The sequence below is a fragment of the Zophobas morio genome, unplaced genomic scaffold (genome assembly GCF_036711695.1).
Source record: "Zophobas morio isolate AGI-343-1 ecotype UQ-CSIRO unplaced genomic scaffold, CSIRO_AGI_Zmor_V1 ptg000004l, whole genome shotgun sequence".
NCBI classification, from domain to species: Eukaryota; Metazoa; Arthropoda; class Insecta; order Coleoptera; family Tenebrionidae; genus Zophobas; species Zophobas morio.
The window spans coordinates 11,831,459-11,852,475 of record NW_026972109.1 but is presented as its reverse complement, the minus strand read 5'-3'; the positions used below and the strand labels follow the sequence as shown (position 1 = coordinate 11,852,475).

General features: G+C 38.4%; 1 protein-coding gene across 10 annotated transcripts in view; it reads left to right on the top strand.

Moving 5' to 3' along the window:
- Positions 1-21,017, top strand: part of Rbp6 (RNA-binding protein 6) — a 396,054-nt gene that overhangs the window by 285,858 nt on the left and 89,179 nt on the right. For 8 of the 10 annotated variants that reach the window (XM_064072936.1, XM_064072912.1, XM_064072896.1 and 5 more), the window contains one exon: positions 19,414-19,506. In XM_064072936.1, coding sequence (XP_063929006.1) covers positions 19,414-19,506 — 93 coding nt within the window. Of the gene's footprint in view, positions 1-3,652; positions 3,869-12,780; positions 12,936-19,413; positions 19,507-21,017 lie in introns of those variants that run through there. The other 2 variants (XM_064072967.1, XM_064072943.1) reach the window with 2 other exon arrangements.

Here is a 21,017-nt window from a genome sequence, read left to right as displayed (position 1 = left end):
TCCGTCTAACTAGTCCGCCGGGAGGAGTTAGTTCTAAATCCGCACGCAAACCTACGACTATATTATCTTATTATCATGTTACACAACCGTTTTATGACCGACATGAGGTTATGCAATATTTTCGACATGCATCCCTGGTTAGATTGAAATGGGATTTATCGACGTTCGAATGCATCGGTCTTTGTTCTAGAACAGTTGTCCCCGGGTTTTTGGGATGGGATTAATGATTTTTAAATGGGGGCAATAAACACCAACCCTAATAAAGTGAATAATGACCACTTGTTTACCCCTTCTCGCTTTGACAGCTAGTTTATGGGCGAGCTGGTTATTCTGCTCCATTTGGAGGGACCAGGATTTGTGATCGAGGCACATGTGGTCAATGATCGATTGGGAGGAGAAAGAAGTAGAAGAAGTGAACGAACTCGGAAGGAATTGCATAAATCAAGATGGAGCATTGAGGCATGAGACAAATGTGGCATTTACTTGCTGCAGATGCGGTTTCGGAGATGACGTGAATATGGAAGGTTTTTGTTGTGATAATTTGCAGCCATTAGATGCAACGACATGATAATGACGAGATCGTTGTCGTCGACGTTACATAAATAAGACCATTCACCTTGCTTCGCTATGATTTATTCCAGCAAAATGGAGTCTCTGTCTTAAGGAAATAGCAGGAAAACGTGCCGCGAGTGATGGTACAAACGATTTTAGTGCTCTTTTGTAAACATTACTCTCATTTGCATTCCTAGTAACGTAAAACAGACACGCTGAATTCTACTTAACGCAAAAAAATGTTATTATGAATCATCGAATCCACCGAATCTTTGAAAATCGTGGTCCTGCATGTTTTTAACCCACTTTCCGAGCCACGTTCCCCGTTTCATCATGTTGTAAAAGGCCTGACATCGATATAATACCTAAATATTTATAATGGAAAAGTAGGAAAAGTCCATAGAGCTAGGTTTTATGAGTAATAAGCTGAATTTTTATTGTGGATATTTATCGTACTCAGAAAAACGTAAACACATTAAAAATTGACAGTAGAACGTGGTCGGTTCAGCTGAAAAATTTAGGTGGGCAAAGCAAGATGTTGCGTAGTCACGAAAGGCCCGCTATCGAATGGTTTTTCTATCATTTTTTCCTCTTTTCACTTTACATGGAAAACCGAGGACCTTGTTCCATATGATAATCCCTTTGGAAGAAGTTTCCGTCACTGGCATGGGAGGGTCGCTGTTTGTTTTCTATCCGATTTTGGACCATAAACTGAGGAAGTATCTACGTTTCTCTAAATTTTAATGTTAGTGTTTTTCTCAGTTTTATTACGAAAGTGTGCTTAAAAGTTTTTATTTTGTTGCGAACGGTATAGTAGAACAGTTTTGTTTAGTTTTGTTCTGTGCTATACCGTCACAATGATTTTCTGCACATACAGTGTGTCTCACATCATAATCACTACTCTGTATTTTCTTTGTTGCACTACAGATGGTTTTGAAATTTCTGTAGCTGTTGTATCTTTCGGAGGGTTGCTCTAGCTATTGAATTATTCAAAATTTTCAGTAGATACAGCAAAAATAAAAGATTTAAAAAGAAATATGAAATTGAACCATGATGTGTTTTTATTGTTATTCTTAAAATTACTTGAGATAAAAGTGTCAATTTGTAGAAGAAGATTTCTTCATAATTATATACCAGTTCGCTATAGTTTTTAAGGTGTGAGCTGTATATTGCATTGTCAAAAAAATATATATCAGGTAACATTTTTTCTCCACAGAACAAAATTGTCGATACAGGGTACATTATACCCAAAATATTGAACAACGAATTCAAGAAAATTAATTAAATAAATACAAATGTCCGAACTAATGAATATTTAGAGTCTAAAAACACATTATCATTTCTTTTTGCATTTGTTGGACAAATGTTCGTATAATAAGTGTAAATATATACCAAAGCAGAGAAGTCACTTTTCTGTCCCGAGCTGAATTATTTCTAGAGATTTGAAAAATCGAGGAAAATTAGAAAGCGAGAGCCTGAAAAGTGTTCTCTCCTGTGGTTTATATGTTTATTTTTTCAATACTAGCACATTTCCTTTTACTTCACATTCCAGCTCCGCAATTCTATATTTTGAAACTATCATCTATCAGTTTAGATTAACCATGCCAACATTGTCAATTGTTTTTGTTATCCTCTTGTTATCTATTGGTAGGAGAGGAACATCCATTATTTGGTAAGGTGCAGAACATTAAATTCTCAAGCATCAAACATGAGTGAAAAAATAAATTATGCAGTCATGGTCTAGAGATATATGAAGAACTAGATATAAATAAATAACGTTTTTCTTTGGTTTTATGCTGGAAATTTAAATTGTCGCATAGAAATTGCCTGGTTTTCAGAAAATTTTGCCAATTTTGGAAGTCTGTATTCAGCGAGTAGGTCGAAAGTTGTATATAGGCGATTATGTGATATAAAGGGTGATTACTATTAAATTATTGTCATAAAAAACAAATATTCATCTTTAAATGTTATTCAATCAACCGACTATAAGACAAAATCATAATAAATAAAATATAGTAATCGAGTCCATCGAACGACTTGCCAGTTTCATGTTTTCTCGACGTTTAATGACCCCTAGAGTACGAAAAAGTGATCCCCCGTTTTCGTCTAGACACGTAATTTCCGAAACTACTGGTTCTTCTAAACCCTTGAAGTTAAGCACGTTATTATTGCTGAGACGCCATTTTTTCCATTAATTACTTGCTTTAAATATATTTTACATTGTCTGTACTTGTGTGGCGTTCCCTTGGAATTTGTCCCCCACGATGCAGGGGCTGCGGGGGTGTTATTTATTTTTCGATTTTTACTTTATAGAGGTTATTACAAAACAAACATAGAAAATCTAATATTGCACATGTATTGTTCGATTAGGCAAAGTTCAGACCAATTTAGCGGGTTATAACCTTTTGATATACTAAAATAAAGGATAATAATAATTTTTGCAGATATTTTCTTAGTTAAATTCCGTTATTCATCGTATTCACCAAAGGTTAGCTTTTTAACCCACATTTAAGAATTGCACAGCATAAGAGATAATTTGTTTCAAATTTTTCTGCCCTATCATCTTTGAATAAGACGTTTCGCATATTTTCGCAAATTTAGTTGAATAATTGAGTTTTTGCACAAAATTTGAGACCGAATAACGATTTTTTGCGTGCTACTAAAATTGAACAATTTAGTGGGCTGTGAATACTCAAAATACTATGATTTATGAAATTGTAAATATAATACTGCTATATTAACAATCCCATTATATTGTTCGTTTCAAAAAAATGTAGGCCAAGAACAAAGGCTATTAATTTTAAGGTTGGCACAAATTAAAGACGGCTTACATACAGTATGAACGATCGTTATAATGTATTAATAATTATTTTTGGCTCTTTGTGAGTGTATTTTTTGGAAAAATATTCGTGCGTCCGGATCCCTTTGTGCTCGTAAGAATCCCTCCACTTTCTTAATTCGAAGCGTTTCCATCTCGCGCTGCACTTCCGCGGAGCGCCCGCTTTCGGCCGCCCGTGGTCCGGGGGGTCGGTGACGGCGCCATCGCCGCCGCCGCCGCCGCTCGGTTGTCATGGCGACGTGCGGCGGGCTCCGAACGGATCGTACAACAGTCAGTTCCCGCCATTCCGCGATACGCCGCGCACTCGCTTGGTCACGTGGAAGAGTAGGCGCGCGTGCGACGACTCCAGATCCTGCCTGAGTCCTGCCGCTCCCGGGCAAAAGAGCCTAAGCCGTGCTGCACATTGACTCAAGCTCGACGCCGCCGCCGACGCTTGCCGCCCAAACGCCGATCCCCGCCGCCAAACAACGACCCAAAGTAAGTCCACTTGCTCTTGATTATGCCTTGCACTGCCGCCCCCGCGACCTGCACCGCCCCCGCGGCCGGCCGCCCCCGAATCATTTTGGGCGCTTTATCGATACGCGTTAAATTTATAAGTGGGTTTGCATCTGATTAGCACGACGGGATCGCAATGCGCTCGATGGATTGCCGGGGGACGGCGGAGAAAAAGGGTTTCGCTGTCGGTGGACCGGTCGCGTTTATCGTGATTTGATTTTCTGTGGTTTGCCGTATCGATTTATGTAAATCATCCCCTTAAACATTTCGAACTAACGTGGTCGGCTTTTTCTTGCTGGGGGTAGTTGTCGGTGCGCTGTTCCGCTCGGGCATCTCTTATTCTAAATAAATTATAAGCCATCTTCTTATTGCCTTACGGCTTGTTTTTATAACCGGAAAACTTTGCGGGATGAAAGTTGTTGAATTGATAAAAAAAAAACGATGATAATAAGGGTAAAGTTTCGAATTTGCGCCTGCGTTCTCTTTTATTCTACCCGTCAGCGGTCATTTCCGCTTCTTTTTCATCATAATAATTAATTAGGAAATCGGCCGAATCGAGATCCGGTTCTTATTTTAGGGAGATTTTCATTTTTTATAGCTCATGCCTGCCGATAGTTAATTTATTAAACGCTTTTAACTAAATTACTTACTGTTTAATTTGGTTGCCGACGCATCGACGGAAAAGGGATTCTTTTACGCCGTATTATACGATACTGTGCTTCCGCGTAAGTTTGGAAAAAGCAAATTAGAGCGAATCAATTAAGCGAACATGAGTGTTGAATTACAAATAATGAAAGTTTCAAAGTGTACTCTGTTGTCGCAGACATACACAACCACTTAGTTACGATTACTACAAATAAGAGACGGAACTTTTATACAAAGGCTGTAAGAATTTTAATATAAGGTGTAATTCAAAAGTGTCACTTCAAAATGTTGATAAAGTTCTGCGGTTTTACTACATCGTAATTTGTAACTGAGTATTACGCGCTGCATTTACAGTTTCAGTGCAACATTATATTATATTGTGTTTTACTATTTTACTTTGAATTTTATAACCACAACAGCGGTGCTTACGTGCAGCGCTTTTAATTAAAGAATAATAACCACTATAAATTGTAAAAATCTGTTGAAATTTTTCAAAACACCAATTATAGTGTTAATATTACTCTTTATAAAGCGGAGCAAACAAATTTTAATTACGTTATTGTAATTTGTGAATGAATCGAGTCTTTAGAGCGAAATTTAATGAAAAACGATTTTTATTTTTATCTCAGAGTAAGAGTTTACGGACAAAAGGTAGTAAATGAAGAAAGATTTATGGAAAGTATTTTTTTTTGCCAAAATAGAAGTTGTAAGACCGCCGTTATATAAACAACAGTCAGTGTTCCTGTGTTGAAACTCAAACATTTCCTATTAAATTTTTAATACGAAAACGTGAACTTGACGTTATGATTCATCACATGTGGGAAGCAACCGAATATATGGAATTCATTATCTCCACGTGTTTTTGAATAACTATAAAACGGACTTTGTATTAAATTGCTTCATTAATTACATAGATGTATGCATGTTTCAAAATTAAGAATAAAAATCTCTATTTTGTGTTTCATGTACGGATTTTAATCTTTTATTCATCATCACAAAATATGTAAAATTAATTTCTGTCGCTACGTGCTAATTCAGCTTCCATTTCAGGGCGCATTTTCTCGTCAGATATGTATGTTGCATATTATTATAATTAATTTTTATAATCAACAGTCGCAATGACCATAAAGTAAAGTATGTAAGTTTTAAAGTTTACCGTGTGGACGAATTCAACTACACTGAAGTTAAAATTTTTCGTGATGTGTCAAACTACCCTATAAAGTCAAGAAACAACTTATTTATTTTCTTCTGAAATTCATATTAAAAAACTTCGCGTAGTATTTTTGTATAGTAATAAAATTTTATCGCCCGTTAGTATCATTCAGGCCAACAATGCTCGAACAACCTCTCTCGTAAAGATCCTTTTCAATCTATGACAGATGAAGCGTGCCACTTTGAAATTTACGGAAATGTGGGAGTTGTATTGAGGACAACAGTTCGTCGTCAAAGATTCACTCAGCTAAATGCTGCGATAAAATAATTTCATAACGTTGAAAGTCAACCAGATACCTATATGTAAACCCAAACAATAAATTAATATTCTGTCGTTGTACATGACTGTTAGAGACACTTCAGTTAACTCCATATGGAGTAGACTAAATACTGTCCTCGAAGGTTTTCGAAGATCCAGGATTTATGGTATTATGGATTAAGGGTTTAGGTTTTTGAAATGGCAGGTTGTAAAATTTTATTAATACGCAAAATTGGTGGGGAAGTACGTCATTGCGAAGCGGTCACGTAACGAGTTTACATGTAAGGGCTACTAGAGTAGATGGGCTGATTGAAATTGAAAAGATTAATATTAATAGTGATAAATAGTGCACTCTTATTTGAAATTACAACAATATCTTCATTGATAGTTTGTTGTTTTTCACCCACCTTAGCCATTTGGATTTGTCATGTCTTTACATTCATCTTCCAACAGAATTGTAGGACCGCGGCTTAAGCAATGGCCTGTATATTTTGTAAGTGGCACTATCGTGATGATGTTAACTTAAAACTCTACAAATTTTTGAGATTTGTAAAATTCAGTATTCAGTTAGAGTTTTTGTTTAAAAGAGTCAGTTCTATGTAATAAGGTGGCATTGTTAATATTGTACTTGTACGTTTATTTTATTTCATTTTTTGAACAGCGTGTGTAAAGTAGTGGTTCTGACCTCCTTAGTGAGAAAACGAATCATAAATTTAAATTTTATGCAAGTTAGTTTACCTGGAAACGAAGTCATTCCGTTCAGGTTTCTTATTTATTGTGTGGCATTTATATTTAGCTAGCTTATCACGTTAGATCAAATCAAGAATTCTTGCTAGCTTTATATTTAGCCGAACATAACACCAGTCTACATGAAAGGAAAATATTGCATCTAGTTAAGGAGTTCGCTTCGGTTTTAAGAAGTCGCATTCAACGATTGTGCCTCTTTTATGAAGACTGTAAGCTATTTGTTTTCGTCTCGTCCGTAATACAAAGTAGATGTATCAGATTTGCTAGAAGTAATAAGGACAAAGAAGAGGGCGTTTCTAATATCTTCAGCTTTTTCCAATTACAGTGTACCGTAAAATGAGCAGATAGAAGCGGAACACGTGATTACCGATTATATTATTCGATATCCTCTCGAGCAAATAACGTAATATGGTGGCGCCTTCCTGTTCGACCGTCTCCTCGTTACAGTTAAAATGATAACTCGTCGTTGATCTAACGGTATACAAACAAGAAGTCGAGTCTTGAATCGTCGTCCCAACCCACATGATTTTCCCACAACACATCCGACAGATGCCGCCAACACAAACGTTTTTACCTGACCGTTTTAGTCCGGGTGATATCAATTAAGCTGTTGCCGGCGCAGCTAAATTTGTTTGTTTTGAAATTATCGCGCAGAATTAACCGGCCGCCCCCGGAGGCGCAAACAACACCAACCCCACCATCGATCCCGAAAGTGGACCTCGATCGAAACGGGGCGCATTATTAAAAATTTGTTATGTTTGAAGGTATTTTCGGGGTCGAAGCGACCTTATCAATTTATCATCGTACAATAGTAGGGGTGGGAACTGAGAGAAAAGTGAGGATTTTTTGCATTCTTCCGCGGAACACAAGGCAATTATCGAGGAAAAATTTCATTTCGCTACAGTGTAATTAATCAATGGGGAATTTAATAATTTCGTAATTGTGTAACAACATTGACTCGGTGTGCATTAGTTTGTTTAAAATATTAAGGGAGAGTTTGAATTTTTAATTGGGCGGCTCGCTGCGGGAGCAAGAAGGACGAGACGACGTACGTTGCGCCAGGGTTGTCAATATTTTATTGTTTGCCTTCGGAATGGTTACTTTCATGATTGAAATTATAAATAAATCCGTGGATTGTATGAAAGAGTTTTCGTTTATTTGTTTGTTGCGTGATGCGTGGCGGTTTTAGGTTGAAACGTTCCTCGGCTTTCGAACTGGAATATCCTTTTAAGGGGAGTTTTAGCGAAGAGTGGAGTAACGCGAGACAATTTATGTACATCAGGATAAATTGTGCGATATAATATTTTACCGTGTTGAGATGGCGCTGCATTCGCGAACACTTCGGGGGCACCATCTGAACAATTTGGGAAATCTCAATTTATCCCGTTCGCGAATCCCGCATATCCTTACTTTTCATATAACTGAGTGGCGTAGCGTGTATCACCGATAATTATATTGTCCTGGACGTTATAAATAGAAGGATTCCGCCGGCGTTATCTTCCTGTCGGTCCGATCAAAAGCCCTTTTAGAAAGAGTAACCTCTCCACCGTCGAATCGATATCAGTTTTATTGGGCAAAGTTTTTGAACTTTAATGTGATATTCGCCTTGGGCCAGAAAGCACTGTTTGCCCATTTGTTTTCCTCCTGCCGGTTTTATATGTTTTTCTGGTTGTTTTTGTGCGTTGTCGACTTTCTTCTGCATCTATTTCCGTGGCACGTGGGCCATACGTAGGCCCCTTTTATTACTCCCTTATTCATTTTCGTCCCTCTTCTCCACACTGTATATTCTGGCCGAGCTAGGGTCGGATAAATATTTCTCCTGCTAAGTGTCGCCTGTCTCCGGCCTTGATTTCCTTTTACTATGGAGTTCCTAATCCGTCCAGGATGCTTTAGTTTAGATACAACAGGACGTACCCGCACTGCGAGAATTGGAGATTTAAGGAGGAGTTGAGTTTATCTTGGCCAGGATTGTTTCAACTTGAACTAGCTGAAGTTAGAACGTAGGTAAACAGGCCGACCATCTACAACCCAAGCTGCTTACTTACTTAACATCTACCAAGATTAGGGTTTCGACCCTCGTCTAACACTCTTCCACGCGAGATATCGATTCTTGATACCTACTCACGACAAAACTTTCGATTTTTCGCACGGGGATAACTAATGAACGCAATAATCTATAACGGATGGACGCTAAGAGGGTGTTATTATCCTTTATGACGATTGTATTTTACAATGCCACATAAATCGCAGACCGGGGAAAAAGATTTTACGATTTGACCCTCATTACGTCATTGGGGGAGACGTTGAGTGCCCAAAAAAATACATTTCGAGAGCGAATGGACCGGATAATAGCTCCAATAGCTTGTCGAATGTAGAAGCCTCCGACAAGAAGCGAAATGATCTCAATTACGCACACATAAAGTTCTGTATTGAGAAAAACCACACTGACGGATTAACTCGGCGCTGAACAAGAATTGTTCCATAGATACTGCCGCAAGAAACCTCTTACGCCTTCAGATTGCCTTCCCAAATTTGGAAGCGAACAACAAAGGCTGCTCACTATTGAATCCGTTTAAAGTAGGCTTTCCGTTTTAATTAAAATATCATGTTGATATGCTAGCTCCTTAATAACACCATCATTCGGAGAACGCTTATTCAGATTTAAATATGAAATTTTTGAACACCCACCGCTGTTTATGCGAGAATAACATCAAAGCCGAGGAGTCGATTCTTCATTCCCCGTAAGTAGCATTGTATTCGAAACTATTTTTTTTTTTTTCTCAAACTGATTTTCGAGTATCGAGAGAGTTTCGTTTTTATTGTTGTGGCGAGAGGTGTCAGTGTTGAAATCCGCTGCATAATTTGTTATGCATTGCATCCTATGACGATGCTATTTCTTTCGAGTAAGTTGAACAAAAAGAATATCAGCTCGTGTCAGCGGAGACCCGGAAGAAAATACAGAAACCTTATGCGGTTAGATTGGGATTGGGAATTGCGAGTTTATGTGTGACTTGGTGCGAATTTCCTCTGTCAAACGAAAAATCGAGGCGTGACGTGATTTTGAACTCTCCTTCTAACTGCTCTTTTGTATCCTTGCATCGATATTAAACTTCCCTCAAATGACAGGTCCTGCTGGCACTTACAAGTCTGCGTAAACGAGTTAATAACTATCGATTTGTCCGTTCCATTGAGTAAAACGTTAGGTTTTGTGTGGAAAAGACGGTGTGTTGACCCAAATCCTTTGGAAACATGGCACAATAAGGACGCGTATCGGAAAAGTGGTGATAATGCGCGAATTGTATAATTACACATCGGAGGGGTGCATATATTAAGATGCCGGTGCGAAATATCCGAACGAAATACGCAAACACATTATGCAGAGCTTAGAACATTATTATCGTGTTTGTAATGGAAACCGTGGCAGAAGGGAGCGGCGCGACGTTCCGACGCTGCCGTTTATGAATTTATCGGTATATAGATTGAAAATTTGCCGGATTACGCGGCCAATCAGCGCAGAATTGATCCCGAAAAGGCGATTGTTTTGGCTTCTCCATGATACACGAAAAGCAGAATTGTGTAGCTCAACCTTCAGTTTCCGGTTCCCGATAAATATCATTCTTGGCCAGTCTTCTTAGCCTTACAAACAATTATTGAGCCACCATTCGTTCTTCGTAACAGTGCCTTTCATACAAGTGACGTGTTAAGTGAACGGTGACTCTTCGCTGGCCTGCTCCACGTCACAAACGCCAGAACATATTTGTCACCAGCTTTCCCAGATTTCGGCAATTATAAACTTCTCACTTATATTTTTCGTTGCATTGTTCTGAAGGAAAACTGTCCTAGGTTCTATTTTTTTACGAAATTCTTCCAGCAAGCGAAGCGAGCCGTATTCCTGCTGACAGTTGCGTCAGGAATCTTCTCCCCTGCGTGCTGTAGAAAGCTAGCATGTCTGTAAATGATTCTGCTATCAACAGCAGTTTTGAAATTCTAAAAAATAATGTACAAAAATATTATGAGCTTTTTGCGATCATTCAGTTACTTGCTGGAGATCTAAAAATTCAGGAAAATTATGAAACTATTCGATTAGTATTAGTTATTATAGTAGATTAGTTCTTCTAAAAAAATTCAAAGGGGCACATACAATGTGTATTGGACATAATCAGGCTCAATCTTGAAGGTTACTTTGAAACCCTAACTTTTAAAGCGAGAAAATAATTCACATAAGAATTCCAGAGTCACCTTTGATATGATGAGAATCATTTGTAGACAATGTGTCAATTGTGACAAACACCAGAAAGATACCTTGTCAAAATCGATTTCACTCCGTGTCAAAAAAAAATTCTAATGGTCGTAATGCAGACTTCTTCTCAGTTTGTCGTTCTGTTTAAGTGTCCATTACGCCCGAAATTAGCATGGCCCGACAACCGCAAAGTTCTTTTTCCGCCACCGCGGCCCATCCCTCCCGAATGACCCTAAACTTCAAATCCGCGAAGATCTGGAACGAGAAGCAGTCCGTATCCAAAATTTAAACCGGGTTGAATTTGTAATGGGGTGGTTTCTCGGGCGCGCGATCCCGACTAACTCGGCGGCGTAGAGGGTTGAATATTCCATTGAATGTTCCGTCGGCCGCTCGCTAGCACCGGTTCAACAATTCATCACACAAACAATGTCTTGGATCCGTTGTCAGCTGCCGCCGTGTCCCCGTAATTACAGCCCGGACAAAGAATCCTCAAGTTTCGGCAACGCTGCATCGAGCAGTTTTATGTCCGCGTGGCGCTCGAGGAAAGAAAAGAAGAGAATATAAACAAGGAAACACGAGGGAGTTAAGTCTAGGTGCGTATAACCGCTCGACTTGCGAGAATATAACCCGCATCTTGATAAGAATTCCGCTGACGGCAAGGAACTCGGCAAGAATTGTGCTACGGCGGTGTTTTCATGGAAATTTACTGTTACGTTTCGTAATGAGGCGGCAATTCGTACATACTTTGTTTGCCAAGCAAAAATTTTACGTGGATAAGGATGACAGCGCTGGCGTAGGGTGGACAGGAATGAGGCAGGAGTCAAACGCGACAATTAGGACTTATTAAGGTCGAGTCTCGCTCAACGACAACTGACAGTTTTCGTTTACGGGGTCTCTTCAGTACGCAGAAACAAGGTTTGGTTTTGGCAATTACAACAAAAAAAATTGCTGACATTCCATTATTCGAAATTTATCGAAGAAACAATCACCACTTGATGGTTTACGATGCATTGCACACATATCCAATTTTAACAATAAAAAATAAATTTATCAGACGTATGTATGAACTGCATTTCTCCTTAAATTGCTATTATTTAAAGATATTACAGGTATGTAAGAAAATAAAAGCTCGGTCAGAACAATGCGGTTCGGTATGTTGCAAACATTAAGCGTTTTTGCTCAATTAAGGCACTAAGTGAATACTACATTCCTTCTTTATTACCGATGTTACTCTATAACTTTTATCCTTATTCGTAAGATAAAACGAAATTGAGAAAATCACGTTTTTAGACAGAAATTAATTTTATGAAGAAATGCTAACATTGACACAAGGTGATTCCAATCACATTTAAAGAATGACAGAAGAGTCAATTAAATAAACTAATTGATAAAGTTGTTCCGGCTCCAATTTTAGATGTTATTGAATGGCCCTCGTATATACGAAAATTCTACTACATCTGCGGCTTCTTAAGTTTCTTTAAATTTTGTATGTAGAATCAACGGGAACCGTCTGTTAATTCTACGTTGGCCTAAAAAATAATAACAAGGTGTATCTATAGATTTAAATGAAACCATCATTGTTTAAGGTTTTAAAAATAGCATTACTATGACTCGTTCTGTTTACTAGTTTACGTACGTACACATTATTGTTTAAAGTTGCTGAACTTCTTGTGGACAGAGTAAATATATTTTTTAATAACATCATCATTATCAAGTTTGCATTTTTTTGTCGGTATAAAGAAAATTTACTGGCAATTACGTTGCGTAATTTTATCAGTCGGTAGTTTCCTGCGGTGCGGTGTAGATCGTTCAGTTAGGTATCTAGTTAGTGCGTGCTTAATGACCTCGAGTTCTTCGTTCACATAATAATTTCGACAAACCAGAGCTTGCAGCTTTTGTTGCTTGTGTTACGGTGTACGATGAGTTTGATCACTTTGGATAATAAGGTCAGAGTTAAAAATAAGGCTGTTTTCGCTCCCTATGAGAAAGAAGGTGTTTTAGTGTGTAGAATGCGTTCGTGTTATTCTGTATTCGTCCGTTAAAAATAAAATCGTATCATGTAGTCGTTAAAATTTTAACGTCATTTTTACTGTTTATCAAAAGTAACCAACCTTTCGGTTTAATCAAAGATCCTCGAATAAATGTGTTGGGTTTGGGGCGATTTATTTTTGGTGCGTTAATTACTCTTGTCGATACTAAAATTAAAAGAGTAAATTAATGTTGTTAAATTTAAGAAAAATGTCGGCTGTGTTCAGCTGTTTTGCTGTAGGCAACACAAAACAGTTACGTGTTTTTGCTCCCTAAAACTATTAAGAATGAGGAAATAGAGATTTCGTTGCCAAATGCACTAGTACAGTTTTTACACATTGTGGTTTTTGTATCGATTGTAAATTGCTTGATGGATATAATTCAACTGTCAAACCATTATAAGTTGAGTGCTATTCAAAGTTATGCACAACATGGGAAAGTTTAAAAAAACATGGGTTTATTATAGGATTTTACGATAATGATAATGACACTGTTTGCACTATATTTTGATGTCGCAGACTTGTCACGTAATTAAAGCATAATTAAGTAAGTATTCGAAAGTGTACAGTTATCACTACGACTATATCGATTTTTCATCAGTCGAGGAAAATACCTAGTATTTATCAATCGAGTGATAATTAAAATCTGGAATTGAGTACAAATGAAAGCAAGAACCAATGACACATGTTACTTCTGGCATTAACCCAAATCCGTCACATTAAATTATCATTAATGTCAAAATAAAACTTAATAATTAAGCCTTCGCTTTCTGTACCAAATTAAAAAAGCGTCTGCTTTAATGTTTTAATTTTGGTCATCAAAGTAGAAATATTTTGTGCTGAAATTTTAATTGTGCCATGCTTATGCGACACGTGATAGTAGGTTGTGGTATATGTATAATAATTCAATAACAATGGTATACAATACAGTGTAATAAGTTGAGGATGGAAGAGTGTGGTTAATAATCATTGTAACACGGTTGAGCATACATTCGTTGACTAGTCAACTTGTCATTAAACCTAGTTGTTACTGCGTGCTTAACAAGGTAACTGTTACCTGGGGAACAAAGCACGAGACGCCAAATTAGTATATTAAAATTTATGGGCTATTTGATGTAAAAACAGGTGAGTTACAGAGTGGATTCAGAATGTCTGATTACTGCTTTCTGTACACAAGTTATCTTTTTTGTAAGTCGACTTCAAACTAAGTGTGCTGCACAACGTCTTTGAAGCATTAGTAGAAAGCAGATAGCATGCTAGAATAGAACAAGTAATGTCCCAATTACAGTAACAGTTATTGCACAACAAAGCAATAGTCTCTTGCGTTCTTACACGACGCACTGTAGAGAAACTAGAGCAAAGGACCACAATTCCATCTCGTCGTGCACATTACCTCAAAATTAATTCACACCATAATAACATCCACACACGTCACGTGGACGTTTTCTTGTGTCAGCCCCCGACGAAATAACCTTGCAACCATAACCACGAAGAAAAATATAAATTCAAAGTTGACACGTCGCTGGTGTGCTTTTGGGCGTAATTTTCCCGCCGCCTCCGCCACCAGTCGTAATATTAAAATATTCGCCAACATTATGATCGTTTTAGTTCCAAATTGAATTTCCTCACTAGTTGGAATTGCCGTGGCGTTTCCCATGTTAATGTTAAAAGCTGCAAAGTTAATATGGCACATTCTGGTTGAGATGAGACGGCAGATATAATAGGACAGATTATCTGGCGCAGCTATCTCACCTGGCAAAGTTTCCGGTGCAGGCAACCCCGGAAAACGGCGTTATCGGCGGCGGTGTATGGACTCGGATAAGGATGGAAATCTGGGAGTTCGTGCACCTGACGGGGATGAAAATACGAATATCCATAGCTATCAGCTTCACAGTTCATTAGCGGCCTTTGCCTGATCGCTTCTCGCACAAATCCGCGAATCCCTCGTCATTATCTACCGACTCTATGCGGAATTGCGGAACCGGAGCCTGCTTGCGGCGCTTTTAAACCACCCCATTCAATATTACATAAATATTGTGGATTTAGCAAATTTTGTCAATTTATATGCGAGCTTATTCGGCCAACTTGTCAAAATTCAAGAGATGAGCGGAACGAAGAAGACGACGCGTTTAATCTTCCGAGCCATACCTATTCAAAACAAGCGAAATTGAAAGAGTTGGAGATGTTGCCGATGGATTAGGAAATGCAGATACATGCGAAAGGGGATTATAAGTGTTCGAATCTTAGAAATATCGGGATTTCGATAGACGGCTGCCGATTCTGTGACATATTTCTCCCGTTCTTTTCTTCACCTAGATCGTATCTGAATTCTTGTGGAATTTTCTTTCTATTTCCAGAACAGCCCATTTACCCTTTAATGCCCTTGCGTGATACTTATAAATAGTTTAAAGAGGCAGTATACCAACATTTTGATTTACAAGTGTCTTAAAATAACAGTGAAAACCCTAACTTTCTAACCTTTGTAGTTTTCAAGTTCAAGAGCAGCTTGACGTGGGCGAAGTTCTTCGGGTGACGTCATAAGGGACTTCCGACCGATTCGGGATGTGAAAGTTAGAACTTGTTCATTTATCCCTGCTTGCTTTAGAAATTTACGAACTTTTCTGGTACTATATTGAGAAAAATCAAAAGAAATAACTTGTAGATAGTAACAACCGCCTGGGGACCAAAATCGGGGAGACCTGGTATATTGCCATTATAAAGGTCTGCAATACTGACCCCTTATATTGCATTTAATTAACAACGCCTATCGTTTGATCTCGCGTTATTAAATTTCGTCGAACGTCTTAAAAGTAACCAGGAAATGCAAAACCAATGTTAATTTTAACGTTGTTCGTCGGCAAGGAACGAAGACCGTAAATTTTTAATTGCTTTTAAATGTACTCACGGTACCTTTTGAATCGGCTCCCTTATTGAAGAAAGCTAATTTAAAAGCTTTGTCAAAATCGATCGAAATGTAATATAGCCTAGTAAACCCCTCGAAGCACACCAATAAAAAGTAGAACTTTCACAAAAATCCCAGGAATCAAATAAATGTGCCCAGTCATGCATTTGTTTTAAGCCACCGCCCGCTTTGTTTCAGCGTAAACGCTGAACACCCCATTGCCTCCTCTCTTTGCTACAGAACACTCGGTCAGAGTCGGCTGCGATCTCCCTGACCGCCAATCATTGTCACTTGATTGCTTTTATCAAAAAAAGCGAATCACTCCTAACAGAAAGGGTTTGGGTTTTCTATCCATGGATCTACAGCTTTCGGCGGGAGAAAGATTACCCATCTCGGCCCGCTTTTACTTAAAGTCAAACATAAAAGCGTGGTTTGTGCGTGATTTTTAACAAGAAAAAAATTGATAAATGAACGTAAGACTAAGAAATGAATATCGGTACTAGTATTTCGTGGTTAGGTCAAGCGATTTGTATGTTTGACTCTTTTTGTGTTAGACAGTGGAGTTGATTCTTTATAATACCAGTGCGTACAAAAAATGGAACCTTTATTCCAAGAAACTAAGATGAAGGAGGGACCGAATACGTCGGCTGTGTATGCGTCAGGGAGATTTATTCCTTTAAATATAAAACATCGTGGAAAAATTGAAAACGAACAACTTATTTCTGTCAAGAGACGTCTCTTGCAATTTTCGGTATCTTGTATTCAACATTAATCAATTTGAATACGCCATCTCTTGTAATTATTTTTTCAAGTTGACGATGGCACGTGAGTATTTTTAATTGAAGCGGAATCTTACTTCGCTTAACGTTAACAAGCGTAACAAGTTTTGAAGGGTCTTTAAATTAATTAAAATTGCGAGTAGACTGTGACCCGAAGTAGGATTTTCTCAAACTAGTTCCTTGTAGCGTCGCAAACACAAAATGTAGAACTACCGGTGAAACTTCAGTGTGTGTTGAAAACTACGACTTGTAATTACGTGATTAAAATATTCCAAAAAACGAAGGATGTATATTAATTAGGAAGGAACTTGTTCGTTAGACTACATCTCACTCTTACTTCTTTTCCTTCAAAAGGCATTTGCAGATTTGTCATTTTTCCCCCTCTAGGACGTTTTACAATAATTGAACGCCGATGTTTTCTGGTGCGTAAACTCTCTCAGAAGGAGTGTTTTCCGTTGGAGGGAGTGCGTGTTTTGATTAATAAATTAGTCGAACGGTGTTTCGACATTTTCAAATCAGCTAACGATGAAAGGAAATATGTTTGGAAATGAAGTAAAAAAGAAGTTCAAAGGAATGGGATGGGTTCGGTCGAAATTTTATTTATTCAAATGGCACTTTTGGAAGATGCTGTGCAGGATTCGAGGAAATTCCGCTAATAGAATCGCAGAAAATCGATCCGTCAGCGACGGGGATGTAAACGTAAACAATATTTTTCACATTTATGTGGAGAAAATAAATGGCGGAAAACTATTCGACGGGGAGATTTTCGCGTTTATGCAGGGGAGGAAGGAAATGACGCGTTCACGTTACTTTTTCTTACTTTTTTGACGAAAGTCGTTATCAGAACAGACACCGCACGTATTTGTTGTGTCACACACGAGGTTTTGCTTTCAGTTTTAATCGGAGAGGCGAGAAAACAGTTCAAAATAAAATAACCAGCTGGAATGCAATTCATATTTGGATTCAAGTAAGCTCGTTACTAGTGCTGAGAGGACATTTTATCGCGTTAGTTATCTGCTTTAAATATATTTAATTGTTTAGGCTGTTCCTAAAACATAGACTGTAAACGTTGTTCAATCAGGTTTTATAATCTATTAGAGAAATTATCATTTTTTTTATATTGGTGTTTTTTGACGTGCAGGTGATTTGTTAAGAAAAACAATTTCCTGCTGATACATGTTTCTAGATTTATAATTGCTGCAAAAACGCGATTACACAAGTTAACATAAACGTGAGAAAATAGCGGCACTATCACTACATTCAGAGTTCTTACGCAGACACTTCAGTCGTGGGTAGAGCTTGCAAATAGCACTAAAAAACTCCAAAACAAACATGCGGTAATAATGTAAAACAACAATTGCTGCAACCACTAATGATGGTATGCATCATTTACGTAGTAGTAGTAGTTATTATTCCCGTTTTCCTTTTTTTTTTGTAAATTAATGATCCAAGTTCGGTGTTGTTCCAGTTGCGTTGTATTTTTTTTTTAGATCTGATTTTATCGGTGTACGCTGTTCGCTTCCGTACTTGTTCTACCGCTTTTATCTACAGGTAGTTACCGCCATATTTTACACAAAAGGTGCCTCAACTTACGAGCTCGTGCCTCACCTCCAAATCTCCATCATAACAATAACTCCCGTCTCGTTACGTCTTCCGTCCGAGAGATGCATGTAGTATGGCTTGTTGCAAGCTGCAGTTTATTAAAGTGAAGTATGAGAGCGTTTTAAGCGACTTGAGTCGTTTATTAATTCCAGTTGCCTCAAATTATGGAGTTGGCATATTAAGCGCTCAACCCCTGTATAGTGTATGTGCGCACTGTACAACACAGCGTTTAATAATTTTGCATATGAAACAGAGTTGCGTCGAGCGTGTACGTTTCTCATTTATCACAAGGAATGTCAGTGCGCGCCAGTATATGAACTTATTAATTAATTTTAAACAAATTGCCGTTTCGGCATGAGCGGCTTGCAGGTTTTCAAGTACAAAGTGTATAATTTATGAGTTTTGAGCGTACGCTTCACGCCGCTGAATAGGGCACACGATCGCATTCCTTCGCCAGGGGGCACACACTCGACAGGGATGGCGCAGTGGCGGCTCGCCTCAAGGAACGAGCGAGCGAGCAGTTACACCCAGTAGATTTTTTTAAATAACAATGTAATGAATCGTCACGGAAAAATAACAATAAAAAGATGAATGACGTAAAGAGTAAAGAATCCGAGAGAGAACTTTTCCATGCCTCATTCAAGCGAAAGATTTGCCTGGTGGGTGGGAAGAACGTAAATCAGGCGGTATGCATTGGTTGCAGTGGGGTTACGTAGAGCAGGATTCAGGTCGTGCTCCAACTATTTCTTGTTAAAGAGGGAGGGAATTTTGTTCATTTTGCTATGAAACAGATGTACTCATACTTGCACTTTGGTGCCAAACTTTTGAAAGTATTATGTATTTGTAGCATGTAAGAATAGCCATGGTTGTTAAAAAACCTGTAAAAAGCAATATTCCAACCGCGTCAGTTTAAAAAGTGCGTCGGAGCCGCCACTGGATAACATAATACCTACCCTCCGTGCTGCGCCACCCTGGCGTATAAAAAGTGGACGAGTTTGCAGTGGCTGACCTCAGTTTTATGATATTTTTTCTTTCGCTCCTTTTTTGAAGGCGACCGGAGCCGATATTGAATGGAATTACGAACTGGAATCATATTGTTGTTTTGTTGTTGCAGATGGTAACCAGGACGAAAAAAATATTCGTCGGTGGATTATCAGCGCCCACTACCCTAGAGGACGTCAAAAGTTATTTCGAACAGTTCGGTCCGGTGAGTACCCATCCATAAATTTGATTATATCGAGAAATATAGGACGGTCTGCTGGGGATCGGTCGGAGTGATCAACATTTTTTACGGACGGCGGTGGTGAATAACCACGGGTTTGAATGGTTCTGGCGATGCTTGAAACATTGCTTTGAGGGAAATTGCATTCGAGGAAATAATCAAGGAAGCGGCGTGTTTAAAGGTGTCGAGGAAGATGAGTTGCATTCACTCCGACCTTTCTTCCAGGTTCCCAGCGTGTTGTCAAATAATTAGCACGGGGAACGTTTTAACGGAGAATTGCTTAAGGCTAGCTTGAGCATGAATTTGATTCTAAAGACGTCGTTGCAGCGATGAATTAAGGCCGTTTTAAATTTGAAGTAGTTTTAGCGTTGACTGTGCTATTTTGGAGTAGTAAAAATATTTAGGTCGAAATGGCGACGCAACAGGGACAGCGCATAAGACGAACTGTCGTTAAATGTCAGAGTCTAGCATGTGCAATAACATAAAAAGGGAATAAAGACTGTTGGCGTAACCATGATCTTCAGTACTAAATGAGACTCTTACTTCTGTCATAGTTTATTTGTGTTTTATTGGATTACTGCCCCTCAAATAATTAGGTAAATGGACATTCCGGCCCTAGACACTTATTTGTGCCAAAATTTTCGAACAATCTAATATTACGTAATGAAATTTTAATAACGGACAATATTATCAGGTTAAATTCAATTTAATACGCCACAACTTCCTAAATAAATTAGCTATATTTGATTTAAAAAAGTTGTTTCCTCTAAGTTTAGTAGAACCTACCATTCCTACTTTTTAGACAACATCCAACAATGTTTTGACGGGATAGTGTCCAGGCGCCTCTGCAAGTCGAACTTATTTTTTGCTTAATTTATTATTATTATTATTATTTTTTATATGATTTGTCAGCTTGAAACCGCGAGTACTTAAGTATTTGAGCGCAAATGAGTGACAGTTCTATTTTCGTGTTTGCTCTTTCGTCCCAATCCAGTCATAGCAGGCCCAACTAGCCAATTACCCATGAGACATTAAAGACAAAAAGCTATGACTTCGCACGTCCAGGGTCAAACCAGCACCAGCAAAACCCCACCTCAGGTTAACTTTCGCGCTAAATCCCAAACAAGCCGTGTTCGAATTTCAGCTAAAAATTAATAATTTAAAATGATCCTAAGCAAATCTTAGTACAAACAAGTTTTTCGCCGGAATAATCCTGCAATTCCTATGCGCTTCACGCCCGATATTTAGTAAGCAAGGCACACTTCGACTTGAACATGTAGTCGTCAGCGGTGTTGGTCCTCGTCATCAATAGGCCGTAATTAGTAGAGGCGCAACTCTCGGTTAAATTACAAGGTAGAAAGTGGATGACGGTTCGTGCGAGAGCGGAGGAGGATTCCGTTCGGGTCATCCAATGACCCCGAGATCGGCCATATGCGAATCATATCGGCGAAGAGTGCGTTCATGATTTGCATTGACGTGTTCGATGATGTTGACTT